This window comes from Tachysurus vachellii, chromosome 8 (genome assembly GCF_030014155.1).
Source record: "Tachysurus vachellii isolate PV-2020 chromosome 8, HZAU_Pvac_v1, whole genome shotgun sequence".
Taxonomy (NCBI): Eukaryota; Metazoa; Chordata; class Actinopteri; order Siluriformes; family Bagridae; genus Tachysurus; species Tachysurus vachellii.
In genome coordinates, this window is record NC_083467.1 from 20,611,497 (window position 1) to 20,626,506 (window position 15,010).

Sequence of the window (15,010 nt, forward strand, 5' to 3'; positions counted from 1 at the left end):
CTGAGCAAAGCACACATTTTATTTGAATAACAACAGGACAGACATTTATTCAAACCATTAGAACATGTATATTTCTGAACCTTGCACTCACACAGGGCTGGGTTTGGAACAGGTTTCATAATCAACCACATTCTAGTTTTAATTTTAAAACTGCAGTTAGATTAAACATTTACTGTGTGCTTGTTTAAGCCTTTAAGTCTTATATTAACTTTCTTGCATTCGAGTGACCAGTCATTGAGATTCACTTGAATATATATAATAATAATTATTCATTTAATTATATGTAAATCAGTTCAATCATAACAACACTTACATTATTATCTAATATCTAATCTTCATCACAGGCATGTTATTTTAAATAAGCAATACCATCAGGGACCCAATGGATATACTGTACATCACAGACCCCTCTGGGTACCCAGACCACCCTTTGAGAAGGTAATAAATAAAATGTTATTTAATACTTATTATTTTTCTTTAAATTATTATTCATTGCAATTTGTCCATTCAACTGTTTGTGCTAGCCACAAATTTCCGTGATAATCATACTTTAAGGTATGGCTTAAAATGCCACATGCATTCATCCATAGCTATTGGCCTAATTAAGTAATAAAAGGGGCACAGATGCTTTGAAGTCTAATGTGCAGTTGTTAGATTCTTTGAAGGCAACCGTAATTGTCATGTTCGCTGACTCACAAATCAAATCCCCTGCACATGTTTTGCTGAATCTGCTTCCTTGATCTGACTCTTTTGAAAGAATACTAGCCCATCTTAGGACAAGCGGGTGAGTCACATCTGGATACCTACTTACTGGTTGTGTTTTCCACTTATTCCAGGAAGGATGGTTGTAGAATTACAGCATTCACAAAACAGAAACTGAAGGCTATGCCCTTAGCATCATAGTCACCACCCGCAGCGTTTATGTTTAGCAAATGTTTCTGTTTAGCAAATGTTAGCTTGAGATTTGTCCCTCATTGCCACCACTGACTTTAACAGCCATCAGTGAAGCCATGTGGCATGACTTTAAGCTAACTTGCTCTGACACACTTGCACCATAATAAAAGTTGGTATTTTTGCCATTTCTGCAGAATCTCTCTGTGATGTTGCACACCTCCATAATTTGTATAGTGATATAGTTTTTCATTGTGTTGGTCTGTTTCCCCCTTGAAGTTGGGGCTCATATTAAATGACTTCCTAGTTCCTGTGGAGTCTTTTTTTTTTTACCACAGTTGGAAACCAGGTGACTAGCCTTGAGGCAGACCTTTAATGTAAAGCTTGCATTCAAAATAACCTAATGAGCAATGTTTCATCTCTCAACAATAAGCAAATCTATCAACAATAGCCTGTACAATGAAGCGTACGATCTTGTGTTAAAATGATTGATAGGTCAGGACACTTTTGTATGAATACAAGACATATGAGCATGCACATTCCTATCTTATTTGCATGTATGATGAATATATCATTTATGTTCCATTTTGAGGAAATTTGTGTCACAGAATTTAGACACATTTTCAATAACAAGAAGAAAGAGTAAAACACAAAAGTTTAAATGAATACATAACTTTATTTAAATAAATGCTTTGTCATAACAAAAAAAAAAAGACAAAGGTTAAAAGAGTACATAAATTACAAGTTGAATAAATATTACAGTGATATTTACTTTCTTAATAATTTGAGTTTTTTTTTTTTTTTTTTTTCTTTTTCTCTGTTTTATTAAGAGTTCCAAATGCTGAACATTTTCACGGTCCTCCTGCCACAAATGGGTGTATTTTGTTTTTTTTTTCTTTTAAAAATGCCATGTTAGGCCACATGTCAATGTGATCAATCATCAAGTCTTTTCTCATCCACAAAAAAAAAAAAAAAAAAAAAAAAGAATCCAACAACAAGAAGAAATTGTTAGTGATTCAGAAAGAAAGCTGTAATACTACTGTATCATGAGTTGTGAATATTGTAGTCATCTATCCATTTTGAAGATTCGGAATCTGGTAAAGGCACCAAGCAACAGCACAGTGGGTTATATTGATTTGATGTGACTGTTCTTCTTTCGAAACGCTAGATATTTTTAAAGAATCTCAATAAATGATGAGATCCAGTCAAACATTTTAAATCAGGAAGAGATATCAAATTAGCTTTACAGTGTTGTCTTTGGTTGACGCGAGAACACCATTTTTGAAAATCGACACGGATTTGGTAGTAAAGCACAAAACAAACCAACAAGAACTTTGATGTGTCAATTCTGTGCACATTATTCAATCATGAACCACATCTAAGTTATAAGCAATCATTTCCTACCACCTTTGATGCCAGTCCCAAGCCAAGAAGAGCAGTCACTGATTTACCACTGGCTGCTTGAACCTGCTAACAGATTCCGAGACCCCTATAGCCTAGCCTGCTAACAGTATCTACTGTGATGTGTGCTGTGGTGTGTGTGTGTTCTTGTGCTGCCCCACTTGACGGGGTAGTGAGGCCCAGAGCATGATCATGGCCTGGGGCTCTCACCTTCTCTCCCTCTCCCTGGGTGCCACTGAGGCACATAGTCTGGTAGCTGTAAAAGTAGATGAGTAGAGATTGGACTTAGATCAATAGCCGTGTATGTTTTATTTTTTTCCCCCACCAGATGAAGTGGTGGTTGTCAGGCTTGGGCCACTAAAGCCCCTGTCAAAAGTCCTCAGGCAGGGTTGTTGTCTGAGGCTTGTTTCTGCTTCTCCTACACCTGATCTGAGATGTGCTTAGGAGTCAGCACTGCTAGGAGGAAGCTGTCATATGGCGAAAGAAATATTGTAAATACATAAGTGCAAGCTGCTTTTTTTTAAACAAAAAAAAAAGAAAAAAGAAAAGAAAAAAGCGGGAGGGGGCTCTGAGCACGAATCAGGACCTGGATAATGCTGGCAAATGCTCTGGCCTCATCCTCCTCCTCCTTAGAGGCCATTTGTGCAATAATAGTGAACAACACCTCCCCAATAACTCGTTTAAAACACCTGCAAAGGTCTGTTTATAACCTTCACCCTGACAAACTCTCTTTCTTTTCTCTCTCCATATGTTTAAGAGTCTCTCATAGCACACTTTTACCATTCAGTCTCGTCGTTGGGACTTTCTGTCAACCTGTGGTTCTTTGTCTTTTTTTGATAATGGTGTAGCTATCAATAGCAGAGAGAAATAGCACTAGAGGCAAGCTTAGCAGAGTAGCGTCTCATCTATCTATCTCATTGTGTTGAGCATTACTGGCCCCCTCCCAGCCATGAAACTATGATCACATGAGCTCTGTAATAAGATCTGAGCTGAACCACTGTGGCAGGGAATGGCTTTTCTTGCTGGTTTTCCTGCTAAAGAATCACCAGCCTGTGCTGGCCATGAAGGCCACTGTGTATCCCTGTTCATATGTAGCTTGACTGAAAACAACTTGAACTACTCTCAAGCATTTACATACACTTGCAGTCTCAAAATTCAGCTTATTCATTGAGATAAAAAAAGAAACAATCAACGAGAGACATAAGTATACCCACTAGCTTCCCTTTCACAGCTAGTGATTTTACAAGGTGTTTTAAAATGTGTGGCATGACAGAAATATCTTTGACATATAAATCTGAAAGCGACCGAGGACCCTCGTCAGTACATAATGTTTAACCGATTTTATCCCCTTGGCTACTGTGTAACGTTCACATCACTATTCAAATGTATTTGTATGTAGAAAGGCACTAAATCATACACACAGACTCACATAAAACTCTCAATGCACTGAATGACAATGGTAGTTAAATGTGCCTTCCTTTTCAAATGACACCCTTTAAAAAGCAAAAGGTGCAGTTATGTCATGCGGAAGATTGAATTTCGAGAACAGCACGCACGGTCATTGTGTGGCTTAGAAAAAAAAGTTGAGAGTGGGATAGTTCGGGTGGATTGGGGAAGACCTTCATTCATATGACCAAGGTCCCAAAATGACTAGGTGGCTGTAACAATGAAAACAGACTACAACAAAAGTTGAAAACATGCTAAAATGCACAACTCGTTTTCCAAGCAGCAATTCCTGATAATGGTTCCTCAGAAAACATTCATCAATCTACAATTAATGGTGATATACTACGCCAAGGTGTCACTTGTTTCAGTGAAAGCACTTGGTCTAGGAAATGGCTCATAAGCGGATAAGTTGATACTTCACTGAAGGCAAAATAATAATAACAATAATAATAAAAGAAGACTATTTCAAAAACTTGTCACAGGTTGAGAAAGAAGCCACCACTCTTAAAAGTGAATGTCCATCAAAGTCAAGTTACTTCAAGCCCAAATTCTGAGAACGTTAGTGTCAGGCCACTGGGATCTGTCCTAGACCATAACACCAAGTATTCCACTTTGGATATTGATACTTATGCTGCAAAATAGGTACCAGATGATTTTGGGTGTGGATGTTTCTTTTCATCCTTCTAACAAAGAATCTGTAAAGATGTTGGACATGACAGAACCTCAGGTCACAGCCAGCACATCAGCTACCCAATCACCTGGATCAGTCTGCATGTCGGCATCAGGTTACATAGGCACAGTTGGCATTTTAGGCAAGCTACACAGTCACAGAGTCACTGAGACAGGTATGTCAAACATGGTTTCAATTCCTACACTATCGTTCTCCCAAAGAGTAGGCCAGTGAGAGAATTGCTAACAATGAGCCTACCCTATAACTGCTCTTGGGGCGGGGTAGGGCATGGGGGATACGCCACGCTCTCATGTGGTGGAAAACAAACTAAAATGGGACAAAAAAAGGAACCATGTTTCCCTTTCATGCAACTGCACATACATTCACACAAACAAAGACAGACATATATATTCACACACACATACACTGAACTTGGTGAAGTTACACATTTCCAAGGTTTTCCCAATTAAGTGCTCTGAGAGGACCAAATAGCCATATATCAGCACATCCCTATGACATGATATTTTTTCCTTTTTTTTCTTTGGAAAACAAACAAACAAACAAATTTATAATTCTTCCAATAATAAGAGTTTGAGCTATCACCTCTTACACCTCAACCTCGAAGATGTAAAAGATAGCGCTGGTAATAATTAACATACCATATGCTCTTTTTTTTTGCTGTGTGTTAACAAGTATGGTGCTCAAAACCCAGCCTCTATAAAAATATATAATTGAATGTATATATTTTTAAAAATCTTTTGCTGGGCCCCAGCTCTTAACACAGCAGAGACCCTCTGATTAACTGGGTACCCCAAGTTAGAGATGAGCGCTCAGTCAAAAAAGTTTATCGATTGTTTTTGTTCAAATTTGTTTCTGTTTTGTTTCTTCTTTTCGGATCAAAATCGTAGAGTGACTGGCGGGTGGACAGGTGGGAAGGAAAGAAGGAGGTGAGCCTCGGCTTAGGTGATCACGGAGCATTCCTCCTCACTCATTGTTGTTGCCAGGCTCCATGTCTTTGCACTGGATATTTCCTCCGCTGTAGTCGGTCCCTGGCAACTGCACTCCATATTTATCCACACACCAGCATATTCCTCGTTTCCGACCACGTGAGGGCTTACACTACATTTTGGATGGATTAAAGGGAGAGATTGAAAGAGGTGTTAAATGACTATCACTCAAAACTCCAGAGAATCATTAGATTAAATTAATATTCTATCCATTGATACACTGAAATATTTGTATGAATCCTTAAAGACTACTTCCATACCTGCTTGCGTTTGAAGAAGCCCTTCCTGTCACAGTTGGGCAGATAAAGTGATAGAGCCACAATGCGGGAGGTGTCTTTCAGCCCCTTTATGATCCCATCCAGCCTTCTTCTACATGGACCCTTTATAATTCATCACAACACACAATCTGTTAGTCTTTAGCAATCAGTGACATACTTTCCATTTTCCACTCCTTCACTGTAACTTACAAATTCAAATTCGGTATCATGCTTGCCAGTTGGGCCTGGTGAGTGTTCCATCGGACCCATAGACCTCAGCTTCTCCTGCTGTTTCTTCTTTTCCTTGCGCATTGCAGCCTGTTTCTTGCTGTTGATTAGGTCTTGCTTAACGTAAATGGGTACTTTGGCTGGGGGAAGCTGCTCCTCCGTTGTGTCAGTCTTCATTGCCTCGTCATGCTCTTTAGACTCGCGATCTAAAAAAAAGCAATAATCAACAAATTATGAACTTCACTTTTCACAACCAACAGTTTTAGCAAACCTGCATGCCTTGGCTCAGAGGAATGAAATTTGACCAAAAAAAGTTGTGAGACCGGCTTACTATTTCACAGTCTGAATGGTGTCTTAAAATAAACCTGAAACCAACTGCGTTCCCGCCAAATGTTTCCTTTGCATTTGTTTACAGAGGTGGAAAGGGATCAGCAGGTGATGACAAGCTCTGCTCCCTCCCATACAAATCCCTAAACTCCTACCCAAATCTCAACAAGGTTCCTGAAATGGAGTTACACTTTCACTGGGACTTTGCTTCATTGTTACGTAAAGAGCCAATAGCTAAATCACCAGTGTGGCCAAATAGCACTAAATTTTCATTGAAGGCTGGTTTATGAGAGTCACAAATCAAGCAAACATTTGGCAGAACATGCAAATGAGACTAAGGCTAACTACAAAAAGCCGATGATAATAATATACTGTAGTTTACGGTCTTAGCGTACCATATATTTTAGAGAAGACATTTTCTATTGATTTGATAACAAATTTCAATATGTCTGGACACTTGTAGAAGAATGACGTTTCCCAAAGACTTGCTAGTCTTGGAAACTTTACTTAGATTCTACATGTACCATGTCATATGAACATATAGTGTGGTGAGAACTGCTCAAAGAACAAACACATTTTGAAGAGAGGTTTCCTACAGCAAAACTGCAGACTATGTTGTTGAGCAAAAACAAGCTAATAGCAGTTCTCAAAAACCTAAACCTAAACCAGAGAACGTTTCCCAAACAGGTTTTACAGTGGAGTGAGTACATAAATAATCCCTGAACCCAAGAGATTTTGGTACTACTATGAACATGTGACTATATTTATCCATTAAACAGAAAGTGTTTGATAGCATACCACGTTCAGCACCGTTAGCCAGTTGTGGGAATGGGCAGAGGTGGGGTTAATATGGTCTAGTTTCTCTTATATAATGTCTGGTTTACAGTGACACCCTGTACAAGAGAGGGGTGTTCCAAGCAGTCTGGTGTTGAAAGAGTTTGTCTGACACTGCAGCCATGGATAGGGACATGGGGGAAGGGTGATTACTGGAACCAGGTTCCTGGCTTCTGAAGTTGCTATCAGAGCAGTGGTTGACTCTTTGAAATTAATCTTGCAACTCATGACTTGGCAGACTAAATTCTGCACTGAAATGTTCCCTGTAGCCAGGCTTCATGACAGGCCAGCAGGCTTGCTGAATCGCATCTATCACAGTCAACCTCATACTTAGAAGGTCTTTTAGAGTTATAAAAATGACTGATGACTGATGTTTATGATACTGTGCCGCATTTGGCTTTGCGTGCCAGCAAGGAGCACATAACCAGATATGTTTGGTTTAAAAATGAACAATGGACAGAGTTTTAACCTCATTTGCTGCTAGTAAATGTTATTTTCTTTTCGTTATTTTTTTTATTTACAAAGCAAACATTTTCCATGCTTGGTGTACTCAGCTAGTTATAGACCCAATTCTTTAATAACAATATATAATAATCATTATTTATATAACCATTTTCCTTTTTCCAAGATTAATCCAAACACTCAAAGGAAATTGACATATAAAGTATTTGATCACCAAAACAATGCATATTAATATTACAACCAATTGTAAAAACCTGCCTTAACCTAGCAAATTGCGTGGGATGTGTTACAATGTCTGTGTTTAACATCTGAGCCTTGGCCAAGACACTGGAACATAACCAAGCCAGACATGTCACATGCAGCCTCTCTATTCAAATGAGCATTGCAATGAATGGCAAAGAGGTATTGGTGACTCTGTGCTTAGCCTTGCAAAGTTTTCATTAAGGCAAGAGGACCTGAGCAAGAAAACAAGGTGCATCTGATAGGGCTCTGTTTAAATATTAACATGTGCATCGGCCAATTATACTTCATCAATATACAAAGTATCTTGCTGTCTGAAGACTAATAATTTAAGTAATCCATCTATATTTTTTATATTTGGCTAATTATTGTGGATTTACTAACTTTACTTTACCGGTGTCTTGAATTTGTTATACCAAGTTCATTTTTTGCTTTTAATTTCACTCCTATGTTTACATTAAACAATTATAACCTCATTTCGCCATTTTGTTATTGTAGTCTTTTAAAGCAAGTTGTCCACACGATTTCCACAAGTTTGTCTTCAAAACTTTTTAAGCAGTGCATGCTACCAGCTACCAGTCTATCACTCTACATTCATGGCTTTGTTCAAGTCACTGGCCAGCCATGACATCCAGAGCCAGATTCCGCTGCTCAATATTTAAAAGCTGGCCCAAATTCACAGCATGATTGTACAACTGAAACAGAGCAGCAAGCAGACAAAGGGCCAAAGAAGGCCAGAGAGAAGCTGCTCTCTACAGGCAAATGTACAACAAAAATGACATTATAATGGTTGGAAAGATGCATATGATACCGAACTCCTGTTGATCCATAGCTTATTTAGTACGATAAATACTAATAATTAAAAAAAAATTACATTAAACTACACTATAGCCTACACCCTTAATTAAATGCATGCATACACATTGTAACCTGCTAATATTATTCAGGCTATTAAACAACAAATATACTTTAAAATATGTGTCCAACATGGCATATTTCCACCAGAAAGCATTTTTATGGTGGGATAAGTAATGTCTGCTGTTAATGGCAGCATATTTTTTTTAACCAAACGATGAAGAAACCCTTATTGCATCACACTCTGGATCTGTCAGTGTAGCCACACTATCAGCTTCTTCAAACAGATTATTTTTTCAAGAGGCAGCATGAAGAATAATACTATATTAAATACTGATGAATGGGTTGAGGAGACAAGCTTGCGACAGATTTATTTGTCACAAGTATTTAGAAACCCACAAGGAGACGTAAGCCACTGTGATCCTGTACAAATCTAATTTTGGTCTGAGGTCTCATTGAATGTTTGTGTTTGGGTTTTGTTTAAAAAAAACTTTGTCAGAATCTGTTTTGTCTCAAAGGACAATTGTTGGGTGCATAAGTTATAATTTTAGCTCCCCCAGGCATTTTCATTTACTGTTAAACCTGTGCTTATTCTAAAAACTAACCACCTTTTGTTACCCTTCCATGCAGGAAGTGCCACCAAAGTGAGCATCTTCTAACCCAGGACAGGATGTTTCAACTGGTTGACACCTGAACCACATGCTGTTCCTGTCCAGCCTATTGCTTCCTATTTGGACATAACGTTCCTAGGAATTATAATAACCTGTCATAATTTATAAAAAGGAGGTACAGCAAACTTTCAATTGTTTAGAACAGCCACACAAACTCACACTGAAAGCCCAGTATGTGAATGTCACAACCCAGCAATCGCTTGATCCTCAGGAGAATAGACTATTGTAGGAGCTGAGTTCCTTCACAGCTGTTACCAACTAGCCTTCCCAGTGTTGCTGACAAATGTGTACTGCACAAATTGCTGTTAAATTTTATTAGGAGAAAACGTTCAAACTTGCCAAATAGGATCTCCGTTTGCGTATGCCGCGTGTGAGAAGGTGAGTGGCAGTCTGAGACATGCATTGAAGCCTGACTTTGGTAGAGCTATGCAATGAAATGCAGCAGTGAAAACCAATCTAATGATGGAAAACTGGGTGCTGCTTTCAGTGCAACTTCTATGCTCGAGGCTTCTGCCAGTGACACATTATGTACCGATTAGTGCTGTACAAGTAACTGCCTTCTTTCTGTTGCCTCATGATTTCAGTTAAAATATGGGCAACCTCCAGGAATTACATAAGGCACCCATAAATAAGTAGTACAAAACCAAACCAAATCCAAATGTTAGCATCTGACATATTTTTGCCTCGGGTAAAGGTCCATTAGTTAAGACTATGTTGTCAATGCTCAACATGCTTGTTCATGTGCAGCTTAAGCTTTTAAAATTTGAGCCATTTTTAATTATTGTTTGTGAACTCTGACAGAAAAGTCTGCTGAAATAAAACACAAAGGTCCTTCATGAGGATCGGAGGACTACATGTTACATACTACATAGCAGGCTACCATTTACTCATATTTGATGGCAAGTGTGAAGCTTCTGATGTGCCAAAATTCTATGTTGCCTCCTGGAATGTCCAACAAACTGTGTTCAAAATCCTCAGTCACTTCAAGAGCGACAAAGGTTTGAAACCTTAGGGATTTATGTGCCAGTAGCTAGAGTTACTTAAGCGTACGGCATAGGTTGTGCTTGGGTAAGAATGACAACTGCTGAACAAGTGGTATTACCTGTGTCTACCGTGCTGACCATTTACACCATCAATAATGTGATTTGGGCTGTGTCCCTAGAACGACATACATACTACATACCATACTATATTATATAGCATACTGATATGTGGTTTGTTTTGGCTGATTCGACAGCAATTATGAAGAGCAAAGATAGTTTTCCTCTAGATAATCATTTCTATGCAGCATCCCATAGTGAGGAAATAATTTGCAATTTTCTGCCTTCTTGTTGCTTTACGGGTGAAATTTTACTTAAAAAGAACAAAACTTTGGTAACTAGGAGACAGAGGTTCCTAATCGTGGTGTGATCAAGAATGCATGACCTCTCCATTAATGTCCGTCCTGTCCATCTGGTAAAAATGGGATGAAACTAAACACTACAGTAGGCAAGAAGCACCAAACTAAATCCATCCAGTGCTTTTATAGCTCTTTAGACAGTGGCTCCAAATGTGTTTTGCTGAATCACTGTGGCATGACCAAGCACCCAGTGCAATCACACACTGGGGAAGAGCTGCTCCTGTTACAGTGCTGTTCCACATGCACTCACGTCAAGCCCCTGACACTGGCTTTTGATGTGTCTGTGTGTGAACATGTGCGTGGGTGTGTATGTGTGTAACCTTCAAAGCCATAACCATAGAGTACAACCATATTTCTGTTTCTCATTTTGTAAGAAATTGTGAGCTATCCTTCCCTTTTACAAACAATGCCTGAAGAACAGAGCAAATTCCATTCACATGCTGTCCCATGGATTTATGTGGCCTCAGGGAGCAGTGGGGTGGGGGCGGTTTAACAATAAAACCAAAACGTGGAAATAAACTCATATTAGCACAGAATCCCTAGATTAACAAGCATAATTTGTACAAGAAACATGTATAGAATGAACACTGGCAGTAAAAAAGTTATGCAAAAAAAGCATGTTGAAGTTTTCAGCTGCATTGGGCACACATGCCCAAACCATGGCTGTCTGCCTCCCATCAGATTTAATCTTTAAACAGTAATCCAACTCTCGGCACCACCCCCAGATGTAAACCTAAATTCAGACTAACCAAGATCTACTGCCCCATAAATCTTCCCCCACAGTCTTCACTGTCTTCAGCTGCAGGTAATTAAATAATGAACAAAAGGCCAAAGAATTAGCTGTAGTGCAAAATACGTTGAGTCTTGCTAGATAATTAAATATTCCATCAACAAAGCAATATGAAAATACACTATCCCGTTCTAGGAAAGTAATACATATTGCACTTGGTCTTGCATTGGATGGTTCGACAACATCTGCTGCAAATTTTAGTGATTTCTCATCTCCAACACACATGACTCACCACATCATGTCATTATCAAGCAAATTGTATGTTAATTTGGGCGTGTTAGAGCAGGGAAAATACTGACAGGTGCAGGTCAGAAAGAGTGCAGGGCCAAGATTGAGGACTGGGCTATTATATCAACACTGCTTCGTGTATGCTGACCATGTGGCAGAGTGCCAAAGCAGTGCATTCATCAACTGTTTGGATAGGTTCAGGGTATCATGAAGAAGCTTAAGGAACACATTTGCATTATATTAGCATACAGGAATGCAAGAGGTGATGTGCAATGGAAGTGCAAATGAGTGGCAGTGCATTGAAAGTTCTTCAGTGTCAGTTCAGTAATGATGGGTCCAAAGATCAATGATAACTACAGTGTCTGAATCTAATTGACAGCACGTGTGATTGCAAATTAGTAAAAGCTCAATGCACAGATATTGTTTTGGAATGATGTGCAAAATCACAACTCAACCTTGATGAGACCATATAAAGCTTCAATTCCTTTTTTTTCGTATTTGTTGCAATTGAGACATCCACGATGTTTTAAAACCTTAAATACTCACAATCGGGCTACTGAATACTAATTATTATGCACATTTAAATAACTGATATCAAAGTCACTGATGATACACGTCAATGCATGTGACCCATTTTGCTGATATATGCACAGCTAGATAATCTCTGATGCCTCCAGCTGCCATTATTAACGGGTACTCCCTATTAATATGACCCATAAACCCGCTCTTAGGAACTCAGCACGCTCAGGTTGAAGCGCAAAGCGACCCAGCACTTACCAACAGGCGGATGCGATGCCTTATAGCCCTTCTCGTTGGTGCACAGCCCTCTGCCGTGCAGCAACGCATGTAGTGGCTTCTCCTCTCCGTCGCGCGGCAGACAGCGGAGTCCGTGCGCACACGTGCTGGTGTATACGCCGCACGGCTGATTCTCGGCGAGCGCGCAGGTGAGGCAGCAGCCGCAGCCGGGCTCCTTCACCAGCTGACAGCCTTTGGGCTCGGGAGGGCACATGGACAGCGCCTTCTGGTCGCACGGCTCGCACGGCACGTACGAACCCAAGCTATGTGGTACAGCCGACAGAAACGGCACCATCACGAATAAGAAGTTAAGGAGCATTTTCTCAAAGATGATTTATTCTTATTCTTCCAATATGATAAGAACGTCCGAGCAAATTCGTAATTACACTCTCCGACACACCTTTGCTTCAGGTCATCAGATTTTTAGAATAAAATGAGTAACTTTGTAAGAAAAAAAAAGTCCGCATCCACAAGTCACAAAGAAAGATCAATAAATGTTGCGTTTTAAAAACATCCGCTTTAAAAAAAAAAAAGATCTTTTTGCACAAAGGTTAGAACAGACTATCTGTTCTGATCATTGCCCGTTTGTAATGACAGCACCAGTAAGGTCCAGCGTGTGCGCAAACCTCTCGGGCGCTCCAGAACCCGCAGCCGTTTTCCCTTCTGCGGCTGCGCTCTTGATCTCTTCCCCGCGTCTGCACAAGTTTTGGCGAGAACACTGAGCGAGTGCGGGCCGCCCTGCCTTTTTAAAAACGGCCGAAACCGAGCAGCGCTGGAGGGAGGCGCACTTGCCACATCTTGGCAACACGCCACTGTGTGTTATTCCCTCCCTCTCTCCCTCCCCAGCAACAGAATTCCGTCTTTAACGCTGATGGCTAAAGTGATACCAAGTTTGCAGGGTTTCGAAACGCAACGAGACCTCACGCCCTAATAAATGACGAAGCTGTGTTTCTTTTCTTTTTTTGTGTGTGTTTCTTTCTTTCCATTTTTAAGAATAATAGCCTTGGCATGCACGCGGCTTGGCCAATCCCCACATCTAAATACAACATAACTAATCCAATATCCATTTACACTGATGATGATGATGATGATGATGATGATGATGATGATGATGATGATGAAAAAGTGATCTATCATCTGTGTGCATATGAAATATGAAGCAGGGCAAATTCGTTCAATATGCGCAAAAGTGGCACATGGCACACAAGAGGTGGGGGGTAGTGGGGGGGGGGTAATGTGTGTGTGTGATAAATTGCTTTTGTGTGGCTGCATATTGCATGAGGCTGTCCTCTGTGAATGGGGAAAAAAAATCCTACACGGGTAGGGTGGAAGATGATGAGCACTGACAATTAAAAGAGGTTTTGGACACTGAAAACTGCATCAGTAATGATACCATTGTTATTTATTTATTTATTTATTTATTTATTTATTTATTATTGTCACATTTGGAAAGCTTCATATAAAAAGAAAAGAGCCCAGGGCCCAGCATGGACAATATAGATTTCTATATTATTAATTCAATTGCAACAGAGCATTAGAGATAGTTGATATGTATGATTGCGGTGTAGCCTAACAACAACAATAACTTCTTATTCAGAAGTCTTCCCTCTTTTTATGCTCCTCATTTACCTAACAGACTGTTCTGTGATGGCTTTCACATGTGGTGATTTATGAGAAGGTCAAGTGTGTTGTCTCCCTCAGTGTTGTCTTTCAGCAAGCCTGTATTCCTGAGTCAAAAACACTTCTGCATTTAACATCTTTATTTCCCAAGTAGCTTCCTAAATACCTCTCATGCTGGGATTTCCCATTCTCCCACTGGCTTTGCCAGTCTATAGTTAAGGCAGATGCTTATTCACTGCATAAGAGTTTTGGGTAGTTTGCTGGATGCCCAGTAGAAGGAGCTGTTAGCAATGATTAGAGCTTTTGGTGGCACGTCCTAAAATCCTTGAAGCCTTCCTTGTTACACAAGCAAAAGTGGGCCTCTGAATGTATTCCACAGTCAGTATTTTCATAAAAATAGAACCACTATGTCACTTATTTAATGTCAACATAATGCAAAACATAAACACTTAAAGTTTGTAAATATCATTAATAAAATGTGATGCACATTCAAAACAAGTACTTTATATTACATAAAAAATGATGATAATACTTAAGTTATGAGATCTGCATCACATCTGCTGTCTTGTAGTGTGCTATAATACAAGATGTTACATTCTTCTGATTGTAAAAATGACTAATGATCTGTAGGATACTGACAGTTTGATTGTGTATTTTTTTATGCTAGCCATGTTTTCTGTTTTTTCTTCCTCCTGAGCCTTTTGTTAGCTACAGTTCTGAATTTAAACACGGACTCCCTTCAGCTCATATGAGGTGTCAAATTGCCCTGGTCTGCTTCCCAGATCTTTAACTCGGAAAGAAAATTAGCTCAGAGGATCCAGGTTACAGAAGTCTTTGGAAACATGTTGGAAATGTAATCCACTTGCTAATGAGGAGGAAACTGGTCACA

At 39.5% G+C, this 15,010-nt stretch overlaps 1 protein-coding gene across 1 annotated transcript; it reads right to left on the reverse strand.

Moving 5' to 3' along the window:
* Positions 1-1,547: 1,547 nt before the first annotated feature.
* igfbp5b (insulin-like growth factor binding protein 5b) lies at positions 1,548-13,262 on the reverse strand. Its single transcript, XM_060876852.1, has 4 exons — positions 12,484-13,262; positions 5,883-6,106; positions 5,676-5,795; positions 1,548-5,527 (listed from the first exon to the last, which is right to left on the reverse strand). Exons 1-4 carry the CDS (start codon positions 12,818-12,820, stop codon positions 5,393-5,395), a joined length of 816 nt encoding a protein of 271 aa, XP_060732835.1. The 5' UTR covers positions 12,821-13,262; the 3' UTR covers positions 1,548-5,392.
* Positions 13,263-15,010: the final 1,748 nt, after the last annotated feature.

Bases quoted from the DNA above. Each gene is read 5' to 3' on its own strand.
- igfbp5b (XM_060876852.1), bottom strand. From the start codon at position 12,820: ATGCTCCTTAACTTCTTATTCGTGATGGTGCCGTTTCTGTCGGCTGTA. The intron at 5,796-5,882 runs GTAAGTTACAGT...TGAATTATAAAG, and splicing joins ATGATACCGAATTTGAATTT to GGTCCATGTAGAAGAAGGCT. The intron at 5,528-5,675 runs GTATGGAAGTAG...TCCAAAATGTAG, and splicing joins GCTTCTTCAAACGCAAGCAG to TGTAAGCCCTCACGTGGTCG.